Consider the following 25,751-nt stretch of genomic DNA (forward strand, 5'->3'; position numbering starts at 1 on the left):
AGACAGTTCTTTGCAAATAACCTCAGGAAACTGCATTTTAAGTGCCGTTGATATCATACCTTGTTAAGAGTTGAGCATGATGGTTTAAGAGGGGCAAAGGAACTTTTTTTTCTCCAATAAAATCTGATCAAAAGTTTGTTAAAATAAAGGAGAACTTTGTTGGTGTCAATAGCACTCAGCCAGTCCCGTCGTGTGCTAGCTATTTTTCATTTGTCAGGCAAAGATTTTAAGCATGGACACAATGAAGTAATTCAAGAAGCAGCGTGCGTTACTGGCTAATGATCTAATAGGTTGAAAATGCTTTATCTCCCTAGCTGTTAATTTTAAATTTTATGGTATAAGGGAAAGTAACAAAAGAAAACAAAAGTTACTATTTGTTCCTTTGCAGTTTTTAATTGTGTGTTTTATGTTATTTCTTCTGATAGGTTTTTGGGCAAAGTTGCTTCTTGTTTCAGGAGAAAAAATGCTTTGTTCCAGGGGGAAAAATGGGACACAGTTTAGCCCTTTTACTGAGTTCATTGTATGCATTGTAAAACCCCTTTACCGGTAATTAATTCCTTAACCAGTGAATTTAGGTCCGCTCAGTTTCCTCATCATCTGAATATAGAAATGAATTAAAGAAGGAATCCCAAAGAGCGCACAAAGAAGCAAAGCTTGGAAGATCAGGTATAAAGAGCCTCATTCATTTTGGTTTATCTGTAGTACAGGGATAAGCCCTTACTTCATGAATCATCTCCTGACATCTGTTTGCAGCGCTGTTTTCTTAGCAACTGCGGCTCTGTTTTAGATCTGGGCTCTCAATGGCTGGGTTTGTACAGAGAGATGCGAAGAGACGATCCAAACTCTTCCTAGCAAAGCTGTGCCTTTCAGCTGCTTTACCCAGTTTCTTTTCGTCCCTGAGGCACAATGAATACTGGTTTTAAAAGTCTACCAGCTGAGATGCTTTTCCTGTATATGTGCAAAGAGATGGTTATCTGTTTTCACCACAACTGAGGTGTTTCCCCAACATAATCTGGCAGCCTGGGAGAGCACCTATCAGGTTGCGATGGGCTGTGTTGTTTCTGATGTTGAAGGAATGAGCTGTGTGCGCTACCACGCTTGCCCTGGGTTTCCCGCAGTTTGTTTTGAACTGCCATGGGACTTTCAGATGTGGGAGAGGACGTGGTTTCGGAGGAACGCTGGAAATGTAGGCAGTGATGGCAAGGACCCACTCCTAGCAACGTGCCTGTTTCGACATGTAGTTGGATTAGGCGGTGGGATTATACCTGTGGAGTGTGGAGCACTGTATGAGTAACGCTTTGGGGCTGGATCCATAAGCTGCGATTAAAGGGAAGGTGACATTTCATACACCTCTCACCTAATCTTCCTTTGCCTGAATTTCATCCCTGGTGTGGGTGGAAGACTCCTGTAGCTGAGACAGAGGTGGCCATGCAGCCATTGGGAGATCAGATCAACCTGATTTTTGCCAGTTGCGCTCTGTGCAGGGGATCGAGGCCTGACTTGGGTCTGGAGGAGTTTTTTTTACTTCAGTTGATGTGGTGAGTTGGTTTGGAGTGTAAATAGGTCTGAGAGTACAAGGGGTATGTCCATGCGAAGGAACAGGCTATGTTCACCCCACTCCCTCCAATCCCGACGTGCAGCTGCCTCAGGAGGAGCAGGAGATCGTACCTACTGGACTATGAATCAGGAGATGCAGTGTATGTTACCCCGTAGGACATGGATTTGACTGCCTGCCCTTCCTGGCCTGACTTGCGTCCTGTGGAGCATGAAGGATGTCAGCAGCAAGTAGTCCCTGTGAAGGATGAACATATTTTGGTTTGGGATGATGTTGAGAGCAGAGAGACCTCTGGTGCAGAGTGGAGATGGGAAGGCTAAATGGTGTCTCTGCCAGCTTCCTGTGACCTTCATGGTTCGCACACAAGTCCCGGTGTTAGTGATGGTACGAAGAAGACAGCCTCTATAGATCACCTAACTCACAGTGCTCGCAGCAGGAGATGAAGCAAGCTGCTTCCGTGGAGATCCTAAAGGGCCAGGACAGGGACAGAAGGAGGAGTGGGGAAAAAACTTGTGCTCAGCTGAGCTGCCAGACAGGAAGGGAGCAGAAAGCTGTGCTGGGGAAAGGGCTGGTGCAGAACAGGCTGCCGTCTCCCCACAGGAGGGGAAACGGGGCAGAGATTTGACTCCAGGCCTAACTTTGGTCTCTGGTCTCTCGCAGGGAGTCGTGTTTGCTTTCTAACCTTCCTGCAGCCTGCTGATAACTCCTGACACAATGCAGCCACACAGATTGGCTCGAGAGGTTTTTAAGGAGTTGCTGACCCTGATGCAAGCAGTACCATTTGTGGCAAGGGATGGGGAAGAAGAGAAAAGAATGGTATTCGTTATTTGAGCTTTAAGACTCAGGCTGCAAGTTCTATCAAAGGAAATGACAATTAAGATGGAAAACAAAGCACTTGTAATTACTTGCATGGAAGTGTAGGGAGGAGGCAGAAATGTGAGTTTTACAGGAAAAAGTTTTGCTTACTAGAAATTTTGGCCTGTTGATTGCCAGGAGGAAGACAAGAAGCTGGTGAATGATGGAGTGAAAGGGCGAAGCAGAGAGGAGAATGAATACGCTGCTGGTCTGTGACAAACGGCTCGCATACAGCTGGCCACAAAGTGGTTGTAAAGACACTTCAGAAATGGATTTGGTTCAGTTTGCATTACTGAGACCTCTGTTTCATGTTGGGTTGTTTTTTGTTGTTAATAACCACCTAAACAATGCAGGGAGAGAAATGAAAGCATGTCCTGCTTCTTGGAGGCTCACCTGTAGTGAGCAATGTGGAGCTTTGGCTGCAGGAATATTTGATGAAAGCTTCACATTCAATGACTAAATGAGCTCTTCTAGCAAAGCCAAGCCCTGTCGATGAAGGCAGTTGCATATTGTCTAATTACAGATAAGGAGGGAGGGAAGCACAGAGTGCTTGAACCATGTGTCTCTCGTGGAGATACTCCTTCTCACTTAAGTGTAAAATGAGGGGGGTGCTTCTTTGGTTGCTTTCTTTCCTCCGACTTAGAAGGGTAAGATTCATCTTGCCAAACTACAACATAGCTATCCGCATGACGGAGTTGTCCAGACTCCTTTCATAGTCGCTAAAGAGGAGCAAACACTTTTGGGCCATGATTCATCCGCACTGCATTGAACATCTAAAAATAGATTGGAGAAACTGCCCGAAGTGCCTGTTTCTCTCCATTGTTTCTGCAGAGATCAAACAATGAACGTGCATGGAGGCATCTCTCTTGTAGCTGTTTAATGTCAGGAGGGCTGAATCTTGGCCAAAGTGTCCCATATCCCCACAGAGATTCTAGGAGAGCTCATAGTGTCCTCATTTCGACCAGACTCGATGTCTGCGTAGGTTGCATGGTGTAAGGCGATGTGCCTGGAGGGCTTTACCCAAAACTGGAGAGCAGACAACAATGTCCAGTTCAAAGTCATCCTCCTCCCCTCGTCAGTCATTGGATTCAGAAAAGCTTTGGGCTGGACCCACAGTGCCAGACAATCTTCTGCTATAAATAAGAGGCCGAAGGGGATTTGCGGAGTGGCTTTTTCAAGGTCGCACATCAGGTTAGTGGCAGAGGTGGAAGCAATGACAATGACTGCAGGCTCCCAGAGGCGTGTTCCTTCCCCTGCCCGCGCTCCTCGCAGCTGCCTTGCAATCTGCTGCTCTCCCGGGGGCAAGACCGGCTGCCTGGCACTTGGTGGTGGACGGCACCTGGTAGGTACTCAGCTCCTTTTTGTGAAAACTTTTTGCAGAACTTCACAGGCTGTCACTCATCCTCCTTTCTCTATCTTTGCTGTTCCAAAATCCACAGTTCAGACGCATCGTTGAATTGTTGTGTGTTTACTGGGCTGGTGTGGATGATTGTATGTGTGCTCTCAATCTGCAGGAAAAGACTAAACCTTGAAGGAGTAAATGTGCTCCACTCCAGGCTCAAAGTGCTAAGACAGCATGTGTGGTTATTCCATGGTGTTCAGATGATGTGTGGGAACTCTTTAAATTGACATATCAAAAACCTGCAATGCCTATCTCAATGCAAAGCTTGGGGAGCTTTGGAGCCGCGCAGGGAGCTGTGACCTGCTCTGCTCTGAAGTGTTGCTGCTGCTGTCTTATTGAGCAGCCTGGAAAAAAAAAAATCACTAGCTCTTCTGGAAAAAGCGTAACTTACCTGCACAGGTAAACCAGGTAGGTTAAGAATAAAATTCTTCCTGTGTGGAGAACTAGTTTACAGCAGAAAGACTGCCTTTGCTAAGTCAGCTGAGTGTCTAGGGGGGGAATTTCTTCAAGGAATTTTCTTGTATAGCAGAGATACGAAGTACAGGCAAGTACTGAGTGTTAAATGGATCCCCGGCACTTCTGATTTCAGACAAATACCAGAGCATTCTCCTATCTTTTTTTTTGATCCGAGAGAAAGAATATGATAGCAGTGAAATAGAAGGAATGTGTTGTCTGAGCCAGGATTTGATTCCTGAAGTTCTGCTTAGGGGGTCTGTGGGTGAACTGGAAGAGGTGAAACAAATTGCAATTTGATCCCAGAGAGAACAACTGGGGAGAGGAGGGAAAGAGAAAACTATTAAATAGGAACTGGGAGAAAAGCCAGTCACCAAAAATAAACGTTGAAGATCAATTCCAGGTATTTCCTGGTATTGTCATCCTGTTTCATCAAGCACTTGGACTGTAACAAGCAGTTTCACAGTTAGCAAACTGACAGGTTTAGGGTTGGTTGTTGTGGTTTGTTTTTTTTTTTAAAGAAAAGAAGTGTCTGATAGATTGTTTGCAGTGCTGTTTCTTACGCAGAACTGGGTGGGATGTTGGTGATGAAATACCCCTGGGATGGAGAAAACAGAGCTTGTTATTTTAAGAGGGAAGTAACAGCAGAGCCAGCTTCGTTTTGGGGGAGTGAAAAATCTGAATTTTCTTCCCAGTTACGTGCCCAGAGCACCTCAGCAGTTCCCAAGGGGGAGGAAGCAGATACTTGTGCAATGTAGGTGTGAGCAAACACTGTTCCTGCAGAGCAGTTGTGGCTTACGTGGTCTGTAGGTAGATTTGGAATGGCTTTACAGATAACGCTTGCGAGTGAAGGCTTCGCCTTTGGAAAGCTTGGAGGTGACTCTGAACATGTTTCTTCTTGCAAAGCTTCTCTGAAAAGCCAGTCCAGGAGTTTACTGTACCAAAAGCCAGTGTGTGGATTGTAAGGAAATTGAAGCATATCCTGTTCCAAGGACTCGCGTTGGCGGTCAGACGCCAGTTCCTTGCTGGAGTTGCGTCCCGTACAGTGACTCGGAGAGGCACGTCTCTGCAAACCGTACAGAAACATGCCTCAGTGGGCTGGAGTTGGCTCGGGCGGCCCGACGCGGCCCACGGCTTACCTCACCTGCTTGGCCATGGCCTTGTGCGGCTGCCTGGCCCAGGAGAGAACGGTGCGGCAGCTCTGCTTACGCAACACGCGTTCTCTGTTGCTTGACTGAACTTGTCTATAAGTAACTTTTGTGTTAGTAATATTGCTGCCTTTCAGTGAGGGAGATGCACGGGGCTCACGGGTATTTGTCCTGTTTTATCTCCTTTGTAAGAAATCGTGAATCTCACCTTAAGCAGCCAGGACAGCTCTGTGATTCAGACACTGATGAGGAGACTCTGTCGTTTGCATGTGCAGAAGGAGAATGCATGAAATAAGTAAGGCATTCTTTAGCCTAGCCTATTTCTAATTTGGAGTCCTTGGCTTTGCAATTGCAACTGTATTATTTTAATTTATTTTGTATAGCGAGAACAGTTTATTCTAGCAGGTTACTGCATAAACCAATTCCTTTCCCTTGAGTTGTCTAGGTGCGTTTTGGTCCTCTCTGGCAACAATACTGGTAAGAATAACAGTGTTTGGCCTGTTTTTCACTTCACACAAAAAGTTATTCTCCAGGCCTGAAACCGTGCTATAAATCAGATTTTTTTTTTCCTAAAGCAACTAATTCTTTGAAAGTAAAAAGAAAGACATTTTATTTGTCTTAAGCAGTAAACAAAGTGCTTTACTTTGCGGAGCAGTGCGGAGTTGCCCGAGTGAGGCTCGGGTTTTCTCCCGCAGTGGAGGGTCCCGCACCGTCAGCGTGGGAGGCAGCTCCATCGAAAGGCCCTTTCCGTCTGTGCCAAACCAGCACATGTGAACGTGCAGGCCGCACGTGGAAAGGCTGCTTTGCCCACAAGCCTTGAAGTCCCTGGGACAGGAGGTATAAAAAACAAATAAACAAGACCCTGGCTAGCACTTTGGGGGGTATTTTCAGCTGGAAGAATTATCTGGAGATGAAAAACTCACTCTTCAGAGAGGCGGCTCCTCCAGATCGGAGCAGAGGTGTGCTTGGGAAGAGTGGTGGTTTGCATTGCTGTAGCCTCAACTGGACGTGCTTGAGAGAGAAGCTGATGGATTCACAGCTGCCAGGCTAGGACCTATTATTTAAATTGTAATGCACTTCAAATTTTGGCAAGCTTCGTTTGCCATTTACTTGACAAATCTTTCTTTTTTGTCCTCCTCGGCCTGCGTAAAACGGCAAGCACTGCCGGAGAGAGCTACCTCCTAGATTCCTTTTCTCTGCTATATTTAGTAATCAAAACAAGTTCGTGATCTTACAGGAATACTGCCAAAGCAGATAGGTTTAGCATGAGACATGCCCTTTCTCTTTTGGCTCCCAAATACATGTTGCATTTCACTTGCCTCCCCTCTCATGACACCGTCAATGGCTCTGGCTGTAGAGGTCTGTTGTGCAAACGTTGCGCTGCCTCTTCCAGTGATTCTGCTCTGTGAGAAGAAGTCCCCACTCTAGTGAAATGTCCTGCTTTTAGATCGCCGTTAGCCCTACCTTTCCCTTTTTTAAATTTCCTGAAAGAGCAGATTACTGCTTTTCAGGAAGATCTTTCTGAACAAGAACAGCCATATGGTTTAATTGAGAAGCTCCGGGCCTTTTATTGCTTAGGCGACCTTCACCCGACAGAGTAATCTGTTTGTTAACCATCTGACTGTTTCCTTTATTTGGGGAAGAAGGGAATTAGGCAGGCAGTGGAAAAGAAATGTTTGTATTCCTTCAAAGAAATATTACTAGGAGCCTGATTCTCGTTAATATCATGTCATTAATACAAAGCAGGTGTAGTTACTATATACCGCTGTTTTATATACCTTTTACATTGTGTAAAGTGGCTCCAGTGTTAATGGGAAGCTGGCAGTGAGTCTATTAAAACACTAACCAAAGAATTCCAGTTGCAATCCAAGGGAGAGAAAAAAAACATTTGTAAATGAAAGAAAGAACTTCTTCCAATACTTCTTGCTCGGTTAAAGCAGGCAAGTTTGTCCAGTTTGCTCTGATCAGGCAGTCCCCTGCGCCAGAGTTAAGCTTACGCTGATTGCGGGCGATTTCCTCCCCCTTCCCTTCCCTTCTCGATTGTGAAAACTGACTCTGGGCCAGGCAGCGCGGAGGAAGGGATATGATGAGCTGTGCGCAGCCCTTCGCTTTTGCGATGGGAACTGCACGCCTAAAGGTCAGGGGTCTGTCTGCGTCCCGCGGAGCTGGGACTGCTGTGGCCACGCTGCACCCTTTCCCTGTGCCGAAAGGAGACCAGGCAGAGTGTGGCTACTCAGCGCTGTGCCTGGCTACTGGCCTCGCCTGAATCCAGGTAGCCGGGGCAAGGAGGTCAGATAGGGGTGGCTTTCGTGTGAAAATGGAGCAGGAGTGAAAGGACAGCAATGAAAGGACAGCAATGGAGCAGCAGTGAAAGGACGTAACCTTGTTACGTGCTTTCCAGTTGGCCAAGTGGGTAGGAAGAGGTGGTGTTTATGCACTGGGTGTACTTACCAGCTACAGCACAGATCCTGAGCCAGCTTGTGTTTCTGGTGTTGTTTTTGTGATAACCCTTTCTCGCAGCCCCGTTATCTGCGGGAAGCGGCCTTGAGGCTGTGGCGAACCAGGCAGCAGGGAAGCGTGTGAACGACCCCCGCTTTGGGCAAGCTTTTCCATTCCAGCCTTGCGGCAACACACTGTATAAACAACATGGCTTTTTGCACATAACTGGAGGCTTCCCAGGCATTCCACAGGTAGATTTAGGCTGGGATGTGCTTATGGGCTGTGTGTTTTGGAGACTGAATTGTCGCCCACACCCTTGGCTTTGATGGAGCCATGAAATCACTGCAGTCTTTTTGGCTTCATGCATAGCAGTGTGCCCTGGGGTGATCGAGGGGCATGGCATCAGCCTTCTGAGCCCCCAGGCATTCACCACTCTCCCTTTTAATATTAACAACTGTGATTTTGAGTTCTGAGCAGTTCTTTTTTTTTTTTTAATGATGTGGGAAAACTTGGAATGTTTTCTCCAACTTTAGTAAGTATGCCTCGGCACTGCGTTTCCATTTGGGAATAGAGAGATGTGAGACAGGCTCTCACTCTGAGGACAAGCAAATGTGTCGCACACCTTCACGGGTCAACTTTTGTGAATGTGCAAGCAAGGCTCAGCTCTGTTAATAAAAGCATTTGTGTGTGTGTTAACAACAGCAGTTGGTGCAGTTTTCAAACTGTGTAATTGTACCAGGATGACTGATATACTACAACCCCCCCCCAAAAAAGAAAAAGTCAAGAAAGACACTTTCCTAACCACATTTTTAAATTGATTAACGCAGTGAGAAGATCCATTGTGCTTCTATAAGAGAAAGTATTACTGGTGTGTAAATCGAAGACAAACCAGCAACATTTGCTGGCCTTAAAAAGTGGTGTGGCTTTTGTATATTCATATGCTTGTCCTGGCATGGTTTCAAAAATTATAAATAGATCACTGGGAAGTCCCTGGATACAAAAATGTACTGCCGCTGGTTGTCATAAATAAACTAATAAGAGATGTCTTGGTCTTGCAGCTCTTATTCTTTGGAGGAGTCCTTACTTGTGCATGTAGTTTCACTGTGTCGGTTCACACAGGCAAGGTTATTTCTGTGGCGGTGGGGTGTAGCTTTGTGTCTGCCTCTGTATCTCATGCTGATCTAATGCTCTCTGGGCTTGGTTCTTTCTGTGCAGAGTTGTTCAGCCTTTCCCAAGCTTTTCCCTTTTCGATTCCTTCATCTCCAACTACTGATAGCTTAGGAAGACCCAAGGCCAGACTTGTTTCAGCATTATCCCAGGCAGTGCAGAGTCTTTCTAATGCCCCATGCTCTAATACCACTTATTGAAGGACTGGCTGATACCCACCTGACTGCTGCAGGTATTATGTAGGATCAGAAGGCTATAGCCTCTTTTCCCTGTCACCTTCAAAGTGATGGAAACCTAAAGGAAGCCCTCTTCTTCCTCCAGGAAAGCACAGAGAATGTGCCATTAGTGATTACTGGGTGATGGGAAATACTTTTTTTTTTCTGCCAGACAGGGAGAAGTTGTCAGCTCCTCAAGTGAGGGAAGTCAAGGTAGATCACTGAGGGGTGCTGTCCTGATTTTTACTACCTGAGGTTCTGGCTTTGAAGGGAAGAGGATCAGTATGTTTGCTGTGTGATCCCATTCCAGCTGTGGACCTCTATACAATCTGAGATGGCCCACAGCAGCAATGTTGGGAAACATTTTAGATGTGGAAGGGATGAACTTCAGTCTGGAGTAGGACCTTAAGAAAATAAGGTGTTTTACTGTAAAGAATTTGGAAAATGCATGCTTTAAACAGACCGTCCTCCCCACCCTGGTCACTGGGTGAAAAAAAGGTGAAACCATTGTAAATTAAGTGTTGAGGAGAAAGCGTGACCATCAGACTTCAGTGCTGTGTGAACTTCTGCCTTAACAGAGGCATGAGTGCATTGGATCTGAGGGGAAAAGAAAGTATTGCAGAAAAGCAAAAACCCAAACCAGGGATTTTCTGTGATAGTCCTTTACGTCATATTATCGTGATCTGAAACAATTTGCCTTTAAAGAGACTGTGACAGACTTACAGAAAAATAGTTTGCCAAAAGACGGCAGCTCAGCAGCACTTTGCAAGGCTCAAGAGTTGCACTTCTGAACATTACTGCTTCTTTCTGAGTGTAAAATGAACTGAGATCTTTGTTAAGAACCCAAAAGGAAAAGGGTCTTCAGTCGGTCTGCATTGTGGAGCTCTGCTTCCTTTGGACTAGTTCACCAAAGAGTAAAACCTGCTGTTTCTGTTCATGACATTGCCTTGACTAAAAACTTGAGTAATAATCTGTTGCTGGGAACAGACGTCAGTTTACATGTAAGGCCTCTACGGAGGGAACGTCTTGTGAGTCCCTGAGTGGGTCATAAATAATCCGTGGCACTTCAAAGGAGGAAAAGTAAAAACAAGCGGTTGGAGATGCCATGCAAAGATGTCTATAATTCCATGCCAGTGGAGAGCAAGTAGTCAACATAATCGGGAAGATACGGGGCATGTGTCTACAAAGGCAAAACCAGTGAAGCAGGGATTTACTACCGGTGGGTTATAATATTCAGCTACCTCTAGCTGGGCTTGTTTGCAAGGTATCTGCTGTGCTCAGCTTTGAGGAGCACACACACCTGAGGTAATTTCGTGCTGTGTGATTTTTCGAGACTGGCTCGCAGGGAGGGGTGTGAGGGTACCCTGTGCAGCCAGCTGTGGCCTGGTGTAGGGGCACGCAGGAGCTGGCTGTGAGCTCAGAGACTGGAAATGGCCTTACCTGGGACAGCGTGGCAATCAACTAGTTTAACTTCCTTCCTAAATAGCGTGCCAGGTGTTTTGTAGAAGTAACCTTAAATAATTAACGGAATATGCATTTTATATTTTAACTGTAGTTACATATGTTGCTTGAAAATGGCAGCAGTTTCACTGTAGAGGAGCATGCTGAATAAATGCATTTTTTTTTCATACTTGGAGCAGCTGAAAGACAAGGTTTGCAAACCAGCCTGATCCAAACTGTAATGTTAAGGCTATGAAATCCTCGCTAATGAGTCCTCCAAATCCATCTGAAACTTTTTTTTTCTTTTTCTTCTGAGACAAGAATGTCCTTATAAAGACCGTGCTTAAGAAGAGCATTGCTTGGGTCTCCTTGGAACTTAAGCCTCACTGGAGACATGGTATTTAAATCAGCATTGTCTATTCTCCTGATAAAATCTCTGAAATGATTATTTTTAGGTTAGTTCCTTGAGATTTCTAGTCCACTACCTGCTCTTAGGTTTCTCTGTGTCAATGTGCCTTTGTCTGTGTGTTAATACTCAGTCCATTTTTTTAATCTGCTGTCTAATTTCAGCTGAATTTGGGAAAGGAAGAGAGATTCCAAGGAAGTTAAGTTGAATTTACATGATATGACTGTGCTGTTCTAATTTCCACCTATGTTTTTAGGTGCCCTTTGTGAGAACAGCTGGAGAGGGAAGAGAAGTACTGTACCAATACCCTGCAAAGCCTGGGTTTGGGTCTTATGAGAGCCCTTATCACAGGAAAAGCTTTTGTTGATGGTTGAACCATTTGAGCTGTAGGTTGAGCCCAGGTAGTCAAGAACTTACTCCTTTGGAGAACACGAGTGGAAAGCTTCTCTTTTGAGGACATTCGTCATGCACCTTTCATGTGTGACTTCTCCCACGCTGAATCAAAGCTGAGCTCATAAAACTGCTCTGGTGCAATTCATGTAAGTTAATCAGCAGGAAACAAATCCATTGGAAACAAGGTCCCAGTGTTCCTGGAACTCTCTCTTTGGCTCTGTGATGCTTCACAGGTTTTTTCACAGGTTATCCCAAGGTGCAAGCTGTTAAATGCTTTCCTGTATTTATGCCAGACTCTCCAGAAAGAGGGAAAGACAAGGTCATTTTCTTTGGTGTAACCCTCACTGAAAAGGCATGGTGGCATTTGAAAGCATTTGATTTATTTTCAACACTATGGGTATATATTTCATAGTTGCCCAGCATTTCATGGAAATGAAGGATTTGGTTAAGCTCTGTGGGTTCATTGAGTTGTTATGAAACAAAATAATCGACTTAAATACGAAGTAGAAAAGATGATCATTCCTAACGCTTATGTAAAGCATCACTAAGCAATCTTACCAGTAGCTTGATGGTTTTAGACTTTTCAGAGGTTGATATGATACAGTTAAACTTAATATGCTTTATTTGAATGAAATTCAGGGGGAGGAGGACAAAGGGACTAGCGTATTGTCCCTGTATAATCCCTTCTCAGATAATCTGTACCTTGTACCTTTTAAAGCATACTAATCCTTCCAGGTATGTCCTCCAAGAGTGTGTGTGTGTCTCTCCCTTTCAAAGCAGCTGGGGAGTCTTCTGTTGGGTCAGGGCAGGAATCAGAGGCAGGGCAAAATGTGTGTGCTGTGTTGGGTGGTGAACCAGAGGGCTTCAGGGTCACGAAAGCTTTGTGATGCTGGTGTGGCAATGGTGGGTGTCTACATGTGTGCTTCTAGTCCTGTCCCTCTTTACATGGACACCCAATCTGAATTATAACCTTAGGTCCAAATTCAGGCAGGCTTAATGATTTCATCTGTGGATTGATTGTTACCCAGTATTTTCTATTTCTTAAATATCTCTGAAGGTCTTCAGTTGGCCAGTGGAAAATTCAGGGTGGAGGGAACGCAGCTAACTGTCCCTCTGTCCTGGGAGCAAAAAGCAACAGATCTGATGATATTGTTTGGATTTTGCTTACATACGCCCTGATTTGGGTCTCGCTGTTTAGTTAGTAGCCTTCAAGGTGATAATCACAAAATCAAATTCAAGACATACAGTGATACCCAAAAAAATATTAAGACTATTTGATGTATTGCATTTTTAGACTTTGGTTTTGTGTTGCTTGATCTTGAGAGAAAAAGGAAGGAGTTTCCCAGGAAAGATTACATCGCCTAGGGCATAGGCAGCGCTGCTGGGAGAACTGGATTCTTGCTCAGCCCTTGCCCTCGCTCAGTTCCTGTGAGATGGTAGCCTTGGCACTTAAACCCCATTTTTTTTTCAGCAGTAGCTAACTGTGTAATTTTTTTGTGGTTGTCTGACTTGAAAGTCATACTTCTAGCTTGAGAGCAGGGGAATTCTGAGAGCTCTCCAGGGCTAGAAGTCCAAGTACCTCTTTAATAAAGGCAATCACTTTATGTTGTCTATTTCTGAACAATTCTAATCTTAAAAACACATGAAGACTTTGTGCTAATTACCTGTATTGGGAGGCTTTGTTAGGACCTGATATTTAGAAATCTTCTGTTTTCCATCGTAACGTCAAGCCATGGCTTACTTATATCGTCTTGTTCTTGTGTCTGCCAGAGATCAAATTAGGCCTTTTACTCTTCTTTTGGCTAGGCTAAGCAAGCCAAACTCTTGTAAAATATTTTTTGTCTTTTCTTTGGTAATCTGGATAGCTGTCATCTTTACCTGCCCCTGCTAGAACTCCTTTTTCTTGAATCTGGTGCCTGGGGTTTCAGTTGTAAGTTGGTGGTGACTGCAGAAACGCTGTGTACTCGCAGCAGCAGGTGGAATCAGTGCTTCAGCCTATGAATGAATATCTATTTCTTTGGAAAACCAGAGTCACATTAGCAACGTTTTTTTCCCCTTTATTTTCTCTATGCCTTTGCTTGTTATTGGTGAAACCATGTCCCATGGCAGGGGAGTTGGACCAGATGATGTTTAGAGGGCTGTTCCACCCCAAACCATTCTGTGATTCTAAATGTGGTCAATAACCCCTCATCTGATGTAGATGCTGTAAATGTGAATTGATTGATGTTTGTGAAGTATTCAGATGCCAGGGTGATGAGTGCCATAGAAAATCTTGTGAGGACTTAATAATCCTGTCATCAGAGCAGCTCTTGGGTAAAGCACAAGGACGCACATTGTTCAGGGTGAGGAAAACAGAATATTGAATAGCTCCTCATTAAACGCGTGTTGTCCTTTCTGTGCAGTGAGGGAGACAGGGAGTGAGAAAAAATAGTATATAGCGTAGTAAACAAAGGCTGCCTCATGATTCACACACAGAAGGGACTGAGTGTAAAAGTTCTCTGGTGTTCTTTAATGTTGTATATCCTTACTCATCTATTCATGCTCTTTATTTTGTCATACACTTGGTAGATGAGTTATTAATATATAGAGTGTAAATCCTAGTACTTCTGATGAAAAGGTTACAGTTATTTAGGTAACAAAGCTTGTTTAAGTTGAGCCCTTATTTAATTTTCAGCTTTATTTCTTTTTGAATTTGTTTAACTTTTAAGTTCTTGATAAAATTGAGTCAGTATCTCGGTATTCAGTTTTTCCCACAGTGGCAAGTTGAACAATATAGCTACTGCAGGACCAGAAACAGTTTTACACTATTAAGAAAGATACAGCATATCATTGACTAAAGCTGCATTAGAGACAGCTGGGGTATCCAATTAGAGGAAAATGGAGGAGTTGGAAAAAGAAACTCCTTCATAGGAGTGGAGGAGTAACAAAAGTACCAGGCAGAAACAGCAGTTGTGATTGTTCTCATACGATAACCACTGCTTTTTCATTTTGCCTTAATCTTTGCAGATTCTGCCTAAATTGTTTCTATTCTACAACAGTTATCTGGACAGGAAGAAAGATCTGAAAAGTACAAACATTTAAATAAAATCCTTGAGGTTTGACAGCAACAAATCTGCAGAAGACACTGTAAGCCTTTGTCAACCTGGCTTTCTCAAAGAAAGCAACTGTCTTTGACTTTTCCTAACCCTAATGCTTTTGTTTTCATGGCAGTACACTGAGATCCGTGGTTTGTTGCAGAGTACTGCTAGCCACCGTTAGAAAAGAAAAAGGACCAAAACTTGGATTCACGCAGTAGGAATGTTTGCTTTTTTCAGTATGAGCTAAGGAAACAGCCTACCAAGGAAAGAAAACCCAAAACAAAACACGTGTCTGCACACACTTGAGAATCTTTGATATCATCAGATTTAATGTAAAATTGTACTGATTTTCTTATTTTTCTTTTTTTTTCTTTTTTTTTTTTTTATAATTTCAGTTTGGCAATTGATTAAAGAATCTCCATAAGGTTGAATATGGCATCAAAGCAGTCGTCTCCCTCCATAGAGGAGCAGGCTTCCTCCGAAATAGATGATCTCTACCTATCGCTGCAAGGTAAGTTACTGTAGTTTTCTGCTCCTTTTTAATGTAGATTTTGGCAAAAATCAGTGACTGTGTTGAAGGGAGTTCTGATAAACCTGTTAAAACTAGCGTTATGATCAGTGTAGTTAGTTCATGTCTGTGCTTCTTTAATCTGTTTCATGGGAGACGTTTCAGCAGTGAAATGAAAGATAACAGCTCTCATAGTATTTTCTTGTGGTATTTTTCAGAGCTGTTGCCTTTTTTGGTAGAGATGTGCTCACTGGTTTGCTACTCAGAATACATGTTACTGTAAACTGTTTTCAAGGGAACCGCCAGTATGAAAACAGTTATGCCATTTCATTAGTTTCCTTGTTTTCAATTTGCTGACAATTAGTTGGTTGCATTAAGCTCTCTTAATGAGGCTGTTAACTACAATACTGTTTTGTTTTATTTTATTTGTTTTTCTGTTCTTACTGCTATATCCTTTGCATGTGTAGAAAGATAGCTTATGGCCAAAACAAGTAGAAAATTTTTGTGGCTTCAAAACAAATTTCTTATAGGTCAGAGTCTTTCATGCTTTCTTGCAATGAGTTATAACTTGTTAAGCAAGCACTCACTGGGTGATTTTTAATTTTTTCAATTTAATGGCAGCTACCGGAACAGTTAAGTAATAATGAGTTCATAAGAGCTGGCCTCTCAGGTAGGCTTTTTGGGTTTTTCTTAATCACATGTTTTCTTATAATTCTATAAGAATTTCCTGGGAAGACTGATTTTTCCTCTAAACATATTAATGAATACATTCATAGTGGCTATCAAGAAGGCTAGTCCAGGCAGCAGGACTAGCACTGCTGGAAATCCTGTCTTCGATGTGTTTAGAGCCTGGTTATCCTGGGACGGATGGGCTAAGTCATATTTCTAGCGTTATTTCCTTTTAGCTCACTCGAGAAGAAATTGCTACGGTGCTTTGTTGAGAGAAAATGTTTAAAACAGATGGTGCAAAAGAATCTTCTGCCAAGTGACTTTTATGATCCATCTTTGCACTAGTATTGTCATTGAAGCTATGTGTTTTGATGAGTGAGTGTTAACAGTGGTCTAAAGCCAAATGTCTTTCACGGTGAATTTTCTTCCGTTTTGCTTTGGTATTACATTTTTGGGAGAGCAAGCAAAACCTCCTAGCAGACAGGAGCTAGTCTGACTGTTGCACCAAGCCCAGTTTGTCAGACACATATTTGTTGTGCCAGTCAAACTCAGCCATTGGCAGAAAGAGTGAGGTGGTTGTTGTCATGAAACAGGTTTGGAAAACACTGTCTAGTTTTAAGGCAGAGGGTGTTGATTGGGATTTTAGAATAGGGTTTTATTTTGAAATAATCATGCTATTTTCTGAAAAGTCTGAAAAGTTCATTTTAATGTGTCCAGTATCAGTGGGTCAGTATCTCCATGAAAGTGCCCTGGTTATTAAAATCAAAATTACTAAATTATATTTCTTTGCTGTAATAATTTGAGCTCCTAGATTATGCAGAAATGAACAAATTGCAAATTTGGGGCCGAGCTGTATGTGCCTGACCATTGTAAAACATCCAGGGACATCCCTTAGAACTGACATAAGCAATTTTTGAAATTATTAAAGATGCAACAAATGGTACAGACATGTCCTATGTATGGAGCTGTGATGCTGGAGCATCTGCTCTTGGTCAAACAAGCAAATGGTGACACAGCTGTGATGAAGCACTGAAGACACATTCCCTGATACGACGTGTAGAAGCCATTAGTAACTCTACCTGCAGATCTGCGGCCCTGCACTTCCCCCGAACTGCGTGGCTTCATGGCGTGTGATGGGGCTCATGGCACTGGAGAAGCAACAAACACATGAGACGGTCTAAAAACCAATCAGTCATGGATATGTTTGTCTGTTTTGCACACCTAATGAGAAAAATAGATGGTATAGTTGTATAAATGTGTTCCCTGCTAGATAAATTTAAGTTTGTCAAAGGCACTGTCAGGTGCATAACTGGTGAAAAACTGGCATTAAAAAGCCTAAGGAGTGGATGGCTGCTGAGGCACCTGTACAGGGCACTGAAGGCCACTTACGTTCAGATCCTTGCTTCACCGTGGATTTTCTTTAAAATGTTAGAAAAGCCATTTAAGCCCTTATCTTTAAAAGTATGTTGATATCTAAATGATGTGACTTAGTACCTTTAAAAATTTACCCTGCAACCTCTGTCTGTGCCCCCAGGTGCTGCAGTGCCTCACTCCGTGGGCTGCTGTGGCAGCAAAGCCGGTGGTGATTCAGAGCAGAGCTGCTCCAGGGTCCTGGCCGTGAGAAGAGCAAAAAGTGTTTAAGAAAGCCAGGAGAGCAAAACTCAGTGTGAACACTTTTGGTAAACTGGGTAATTTGCTCTCAAAAGGAAAAGGGAGTTGAAAGGAATGGCGTAGAAAAGAAAGTTCCCACTTGCTGCCATACATGGTAGTAGTTAATTAGTTAATATTTATACGATGTTTGGATTTGAACAGACCCATTCCTGTAGGAATACTTTCATCGTCTTCACGGAGTTTTAGATAAACTTCCTAATCTTGACCAAAAATACTGTGTTTGGTTTTGATTGCTTAACACCATGTTGCTGAACATAAATGCTGGAAATAGCTCCTTTCCCTGCTTTCCTGTTGGCAGAAAATGAAACTGTAACTGGGTAGAAGGGATTATATAAAGGGCTCAGGGGTGAATTGCTCACCCTTCCCCTGGGTTGGCGAGTACTTAACGGATCTTCTTTCTTCTGATGGTTCCTATCATTTACAGCGTGTGCTTGCTTGGTGTTTTAGTTCATAGCAGCAGTGCTCTGGAGGAGCTCTCCCAGTTATCCCTGCTGACGGTGCTTTGGTTCGTTTTGCTGAGCTGCCAGGGAGTGTGGAAATGGTTATTTTGCATGAAGCTGAAATAAATTCTCCAAGAAGGTTCGGTGGCTGTCTGTGAGCGTTCAGGCTAGAACTAGCCCAACACAACCTTTCTTCCCTGCACATGTGGTGGGTACACTTTGTCCTGATCACCAGCTCTTTTCGTCTACTGCCCTGTTCTGGTTGAGCTCCACTGCTTGCTACTGTAGATGCAGTGAAGTGAAAGGAAGATAGAAAAGTATCACACACGAGGTAATGCCTTCTGGCGAAACAGAGATGGGAAGGTGTCAGACAGGTTTGCACTCATTAATTTCAAATAATTGTTTTTAAAAGTTTTTTTTTTTAAAAAAAAAAAGATAAAATCCACACAGTTGTAAATGGTTCACTATCAGTGACGCACTGGTCCTCGCGACAGAAGAAAACCTCTTTGCTGTTTGGTGACATTGTTTGATGAGTGTGGACAGACAGGGTACATCTGTTCTGCTGCAGTTTGCTTCCGCCAGCTCCCTGCCGAGGGAGGAGACGGTGCTTTCCTCTGAGCTGCCGCCTCTGATCTTGGGAGGGGAGGAACGAAAGGCAACAGAGAGGAGATTAATTTTAAGTTTGGCTTTTCTGTATAGCTGTTAAGGGAAGGCTGAAAGTAAAACCATGGTTGGCAGTGCTCCTGCCTTCCCTTCCTCTTCCTCCTGGGAGAGTTCAGCACCGCCGTGGTCCCTGCGGTGTCCCCATGCTCCAGCCTTTAATGATTTGTCTGGTTTGTAGCACTTGTTGATAGCTCGTTACTGGATAAAACAGTCATTGTCCAGCAGTGTGTATTGATTTTCGGCTAGCCTATGTGACACGCTGCTTCTCTGTGTTATTCCTCCCTAAGCAGTTCTGCTGAAGATTAGCTTTAAAACACAGGGAGAAATGCGATAGATTTTGGATGTTTTCAGATTAGCAGATTCCTACTTTGTTCTCTCAGATCCACTTTTTGGCTCGGTGAGTTTTGGCCCAAAGTAAAGAAAATAATCAGTTTTTTTCTGATAGCTTTTTTATTCTGGGTCAGTGACATTTTGAAAATTAGGGCAAGAGAAAACCAAGGTCACTTAGAGTTCTATAAAAAGCCCTAACAAAGGACCCATTCATCCTCATAAAAATAAAAATCTGTATTAATTAACCACGTGGTAGAGATAAGAATTTGAGAGCTTGATTAAATCATTAGTACCTCTGAGCAGTGGAGGGGGGAGATGCTGGGAGGGAAAACACATTCAGCCTGAAAATTGAGATACGGCTGCCTGCCACAGCGCCAGAGGCACATCTGTACTGAGCCATGCGTAGCGTAGCCTGCGTGGAAGCAGAGTGACGGCTGCGCTGCAGTCTGGGGAAATATTGGCAGGCATGGAGTTTTGTTATTGAATCACAATGAGATTTTTTTTTTTTAATTCTTATTTATTTGGGTAGGGAAATAAGTCACGTTCCAGCTGAGGCTGCGGCTGCTCGGAAGGCAGCCCGGTGGGTTGCACTAGGCAGCGGCTATAGCTTGGGGAGGGTGTAAGGTTTGCTTAGGTGCGTGCTGTGAAGTAACTGCCTTGTACTTTTGCCAGGTGAGACGTTTGTCTGAGAGCTGCCCATGTGAATCAAGTCTTGCAGTATCTGGCCCATATTGCATGATGGAGCACGTTAATATGGAGACATTCAACCAAAATAAGGCCAAATGTCCTCATCCTAACCATCTTTCTGTAAACAACCCCAAAAGCACGTTCTCCAGAGCAGTAGCAGTGGTGTGTCTTTGGCAAGAGCTACAGCTGGAAGAGTTGCTGGCATAAGGCAGAGTTGTTAATATTTGCTTTCCATCCCTTTTCAAGTGCCAGTGATACCAGCCTTGGCTGCCTGATAAAATTGAGTGCAGCTACTCAATAGTTGCTCGTTAGGTAATGGGAACGGCTCCCATATGTGTATTCAACCAAAGGGTGTGGTTGAGTCCTGTGCTAACATGAAGCCGATACCTCTGTGCTATTTACGTCCTCCTTGTGAGCACTGCGATGTTGATTGGTCTGTGTGGCATGTTTGCACTTCTGGTTTTTTTGGAAAACAGAAAATAACTTTGTGATTGCATTTTTGTTCATGGCTTTAAGACTGCCCTTATCCTACTGTTCGTCAGGATCTCTGAGATATTTACAAAGATGCACAAAACAATCCAGGAAGCAGGGGAAATCAACTTTTTCATGCTCTGGCAGGACCATAGTATTGCAGATTAGAAGAGGATTGTTGAAAGACGTGTTCGCTACAGGATGCAAAACAGCTCTTGACAAACGTAATGCGTGTATGCTTGTCTTGCCGCTCACCCGCCCGGTGAAGCAGAAGGTCTGTGGACAGGAGTCTGTGTTATCCTGAAGCGGTTTGCTCTGCTTTGCGAGTTGATGAAGCTCTGCACAGCAAGCCCTTCAGGCTGTCTTGGATGATGAAAAACCACCCAGGACTGGGGTTTGTGTTTGCCAAATTCCCAGAGCGTAATAAAGTGTGGGACACTTTCCTCTGAGTGGCATTTTCATAGGCAGAGCAGTCAGGACTTTTTTTTTCCCCCAACGGCTTGATATTTTTGGTATCTGCTCCTGCCCAGCCTACAAAAAAGTACATATCCATTGCTGAGTAGTCTTGCGCTTGCCTTGTGATGCCTTCATGTTAATCTTTTGTGCACCTTTTCAGAGGCAGAAAACATCATCTGCTCCCACCTCATCCGCCAGATTTGTTTCTTCTTGCAAGACAATGGCCTGGTCAGAGTGTCCTGCTGTGGTGGGAGGATTTACCCCAGCTGGGAAGTGGGCAGCGAGTACCCCCACAGCCGCCTTGCCCACCATCTCCCTCTGGCCTGGGCCATGCACACTGCCCCGGCACCCGCTGCCCCTCAGGGAGCTGCACCGGGGCCGTGGTGCAGGACATTGTTGTGGTTTGGCCCTGGTCACCACACAGGGTCTCACTCCCCTCCCCAGAGGGTTGGGGAAGAGAATTGGGAAGAAAGGAAAACTTGTGGGTTGAGGTGAAAACAGTTTGCTAGAATAGCAAAGGGAAACTACAATGATAACAAAATATAAGGATACTTAAATATACAAAATGAACAATGACCAATACAGCCAGTCCCGAGCAGTGATCACGGAAACGAAACCGAGCAGCAAGAAAAGGAGAGAAAGAGAGAGAGCAAGGGGTGACAGAGATGCCCCCCTCTGGACAGCCCCCTCTTGTATACTGAGCATGACGTTTATGGCATGGAATACTCTCTTTGGCCAGTTTGGGTCAATTATTCTGTCTGTCTTTCTCCCAGATTCCTGCATCTGCAAATTAGCAAAAGCTGGAAAGCCAGACAGTGTCCTTGGTCTCATTAGCAACAACTTGTATCATCAGTGAGGGTGTTTGTCAGCATTCTGCACATCTGAAATCCAAAACACATTGGTTACTGAGAGGAAAATTAACTCCATCCTTGCCAAAACCAGGACAGACATGCAGCATCCTCTCCTATCCTCCTGGTATGGCAGTGGGCCAGCACCCCATCCCATCTGCATCCCTGTATGCAGGAGGTCCGACTGTTTGTGTCGCCATGACCCAAAACCCTTTCCTCTGCTCCGGGCTGCCTGTGGCGGGAGGCAGGAGTGTTGCCGGCCGGCTCCTGGGATGGCTGCCCATGGAGGGGCCGGCGTCCGCCCCGGCCCTCAGAGGGAAGCGCTGGGACAGCCGTGCAGCCAGTGCAGGCCAAAGATGGTGGTTTGGGTGATGAAAACATCAACTCTCTGAACTGTGTAATCTTGCTCTCCTTCAGTTAGTAGTCTATTTGACATGCTTTGTAATGTCTGGGCTATTAAAAGGCAGCGCGGCCTTTTGGATTTTTAATCCAGTGGGGAAAAGGGAAGGGATAACTGCCCTCCTGCAGCTCCAGCCAGGCCCCTTGTGGGGGGTACTGCTTTTTGACTTGTTTTTTGGGAAGCCAACCCCAACACTTCCAGTCAAAGCTGATGTGCAAACAGAGAGAAAAAGGAGTTTATGTTCACACCTGCTCCCACGAGCCGTTGAGATGGCCGCTGGCAGCAGTGCATACGCAGCGGTGAGGCCTGAAAGGCTGTGATCTCAGGGATCAACACCGCCTGCTGTTACCTCAGATCCAGCAGGACATATGGTTTTGGTGGCGGTGTGTCTTGGGAATGAGGTGTTTTTTTGGGAGGGAGCATCAGCTGGGGAGTGGTGTGATCTGCTGGCCATAACCCAGGACAGGGCTGGGGAGCTGGTTTGTCTGCCCCTGCTTCACCTTTTGGCAGAACTAACTTCATTTCTGCTACTCACCAGCTGAGGAGAAAGGCTTTTCCCTTTCTTGATCTCTACTCTGATGTGAGAAGTGGTTTAAATATTGTGATTTTTGAAACATGAGCTGGAACAATTTCCCATCTCCTTTCATGGCCAGTGGTAGTTTATGGTGGTGTGCCGGCCTGCAGGACCTGGGAGAAGAGCTGGATCTCTGCGTGACTGGGTCATGTTTTCAGTGTCGCCCTGCCACTTTTTACCAGGCATGAGTTCAAGCATTTCCTTCTTCCTCCCTCATTTTTAAGACCCTGTGTACCCCTTTTTGGCCAGATTAACAGTCTGCATTCCCCAGGGAGGGCCCAGCACTGAAAAGGTTACTGTTAGAGGGTATATTCCCTGATGGCAGCCTCATAACTCTCTCCAGCCTTCAGGTAGCCAAGACATCCCATTGTGTGGCTTCACCTACAGATTTTCCTTTATCGTCTAACCCGAGCCTCCATTCTGGTCTGATCACCCAACTCCATGCATGGCTCCCAAATTTCAAAAGTCTTGTACTGATGATTGCTCTGGGTTTTTCAAGGAACGTTTAGGAATGAATGGAGTTATCCTAGGCGTATTGCTTTGTAGGATGATGTGTTCACACCACTGCTTGCATTTGCTGAGCTTTTGACGAAACCTTCATTAGTTGCTCTTAGCTGCATCCAGAAGAAGTACACTTGATGGTTGTGGAGGTCCTTGCAATATCATCTCTGCAAGGAAGAAAATGTCAGCACTAAACTAAGAGTTGAAAAATATTAATATTAAATTGTATCTTAATATTTGGAAGAAATGACCTTAGGTTTGAGATGGATGCCGTGTATCATTTTGAGAAAGAGACATAAAATCAGATCATTTTTTCCATTAACCGTTTTTTTCTTTTTTTTTTTTTCCCAGTGCAGCGAGAGTTTACACAGAAGAAAGCCTTCACTAGCTGGATAAATTCAGTATTAGCAAAGGTAAGAAGGAGATTCTTTAGGAAAGACATGCCTTTTGCGTTCTTAATTCAGATGTGGTACATTAAGATTAAAATTTTTGGGCATAAACAAAATTAATATAGGATTTTTAGGTACTGGTTGGAAAAAGTAGCCCCTGGAAAGCATTTGTTTAATAGGTGTAAGAGCATTGTAATGCCCATCAGCCAAGGACATTTGTAAGAGACAGTTTGAAAGCAGATGACAGCATCTTTCTTGCTGATGTGGTAAAACATACTTGTGCTGGGTTGTGGCAAACGTCTGAGGGTTTTATGAGGTTCTGTATTTATGATTAGTTTTACTATGTTTAGGTAAGTATTATTCTACTATGCAGTCGAAAAACATGACTTTAATGAGATGACCTGAGTGACTGGTAGGTATTAAGACAAACCACATACTAGTATAGGTGTTCTGTAGTGTGTTGAATTAAAAATGATGAAAGACAGTGTGACAAGCGTTGAAATTTATTTTGCAGCGTACACCTCCTTCTGTTATCTCAGACCTGTATACAGACATACAGCAAGGACATTTGCTTTTGGATCTGTTGGAAGTGCTTTCAGGTCAACATCTGGTAAGACAGTAATAAAAATATTACCTCAATCCTTTGTCAAATCCAGCAAAGATTTCTGGATATGCTTAATTGTAAGCATATGAATGATCCCTCTGGAGTCATAGAGCTATTTACAATTAAGTTATTCTTACACCACTAACACTGAAACAGACTGAAATAAGTTGTTCCAAAGTAATTTGTGAGTCTTTGCAGGACTTTCCTTATCAAAATATTTTAAAAAAATAATTTTTACAACTGAGGATGTAACCTATTCTTTTTGCTTCACAGCCACGGGAAAAAGGATTTAATACCTTCCAGTGCAGAAGCAACATAGAAAATGCTTTGGCATTTTTAAAGAGCAGATCAGTAAGTATTAACTTCAAATTCACAACTAAAGCCAGTGTAGCTGGTGGAACATTTTGTTTGTTAACAATGAATCTTTTTTTTTCCTCTAGCTCAAGCTCATAAATATTCATGTTGCTGACATTATTGAAGGAAAACCTTCCATAGTACTTGGCCTAATTTGGACAATTATATTTCATTTTCATGTAAGTATTTCAGTGATGTAAGTGAGTTTTAGTAGAGAGAAAAAGCACAAAACTGTGTTGACGTGTGTGGTTGCCAAACAAGATGAATCAGTACAAAGCAGAAGATTATTTTCTGACATCCTGAAGTGACAGCTCAGGGAGGAGACGCACCAGTGCATCTTGTCTCTGTCTCTGAGCTGCTTCACCAATGCAACAACGGCATTCCATCCTGACGAACAGTATCTAGCTGCAAATGGTAGGAAGGAAAGAGACTGAAATTCTTTTTGACTAATCAGTTAAAAAATAAGGTAAATTTTGGCTATCTGTCTAAGGCCTGTAATGATTAAGCTCCAAATAGAGCAAATAGTGCAAAGTGGCTCACACCCATCTCCTCAGGGGTAGCCCCCCTCTTCACTGTTGGCTATGCTCACAACATGTAATTCTTACTGTTATTTTTTTCAATGCCAGATGCCTGAAATAACATGAAGGCTGTTGTAGTGATGTTTCTTATACAAGATGCTGAGCATGTTTCTTGCATGGCATGATGTTATGGGGAGGAGGGGTGTTTGAAAGCATTGGGCCTTGCTTTAATCATGTTGTGGGACTGCAGAGGATGTTGGAGTCAAACTTGTCTTCTAGCAAGAGCCCAGCAGTGAATTAAGATAGGTGCACTGGAGGTGAAGTGGTGACAGGGGCTCAGGAGAGTAGTTTGATGCTGAAGGTTCTTGTGCTGCACATAGCTGTATGCATTATCTTTTTACCTAAACTAAGCTTCTCTCACCAAATGCAGATCTCTCAGGTCTATCGAGTAGGTTTTCCTGCACTCTGAGTGAGCAGGCAAACTCTGAGTATGACATGGTTGACAGCAGAAAACACAGCTGCCACCAACTGCTTGCACTGGTAGGAGGAGTAGAAAAGCTCATTTGAGTGAGCAGGTCCCTTAATACTGCCGAAAAATGACTTAAAGATGGGAATTCAGCATGAAATAGTTGAGGTTGAACGGATAAGAAACCCTAATCTGGTCGCTGGGGCCAGGGAACTACTATTACAGCTGTCATTGAGTCCTTTCTAGTTCTCTGTGGTTTTCTGCTCTTGATGTCTTGGTAATCTTTCACTGAAGCCTGATTAACTCTCCCATCATCTCTGATAGATTGAAGAACTTGCCAGGACACTTGCTTGTACTTACAATCAGCCTTCTCTTGAGTGTTCAAATGCTGTTGACTCCTCTCCAAAGGCAAGCCGATCAGCTAAAAAAAGTGCTAAAATTAAGGAACGGTGGAAGATGTCTGCTACAAAGGCTCTTTTGTTGTGGGCAAAAGAACAATGTTCACTGTAAGTTCCATCCAAGACTTATAAATAGTGTTTTATATGTTGTGTTTACTGCTTTCCTCTACATGTGCTGATATTTTCCCCTGTTTTTTTAACATTACTTAGTGACAGCTTAGCAGAAAATCCTTTACATTTCAGATGATGTTACC

At 43.8% G+C, this 25,751-nt stretch overlaps 1 protein-coding gene across 1 annotated transcript in view; it reads left to right on the plus strand.

Moving 5' to 3' along the window:
- Positions 1-3,636: 3,636 nt before the first annotated feature.
- The window catches only part of LOC147600470 (nesprin-2-like), a 179,840-nt gene continuing 157,725 nt past the window's right edge, over positions 3,637-25,751 (plus strand). Inside the window, 7 exon segments of the mRNA XM_086750184.1 lie at positions 3,637-3,752; positions 14,946-15,061; positions 23,120-23,181; positions 23,672-23,767; positions 24,035-24,112; positions 24,202-24,294; positions 25,424-25,605. Coding sequence (XP_086606310.1) covers positions 14,983-15,061; positions 23,120-23,181; positions 23,672-23,767; positions 24,035-24,112; positions 24,202-24,294; positions 25,424-25,605 — 590 coding nt within the window. The 5' untranslated portion in view covers positions 3,637-3,752; positions 14,946-14,982.

This window comes from Chlamydotis macqueenii, chromosome 5 (genome assembly GCF_036417535.1).
Source record: "Chlamydotis macqueenii isolate bChlMac1 chromosome 5, bChlMac1.mat, whole genome shotgun sequence".
In the NCBI taxonomy this organism is placed as follows: domain Eukaryota; kingdom Metazoa; phylum Chordata; class Aves; order Otidiformes; family Otididae; genus Chlamydotis; species Chlamydotis macqueenii.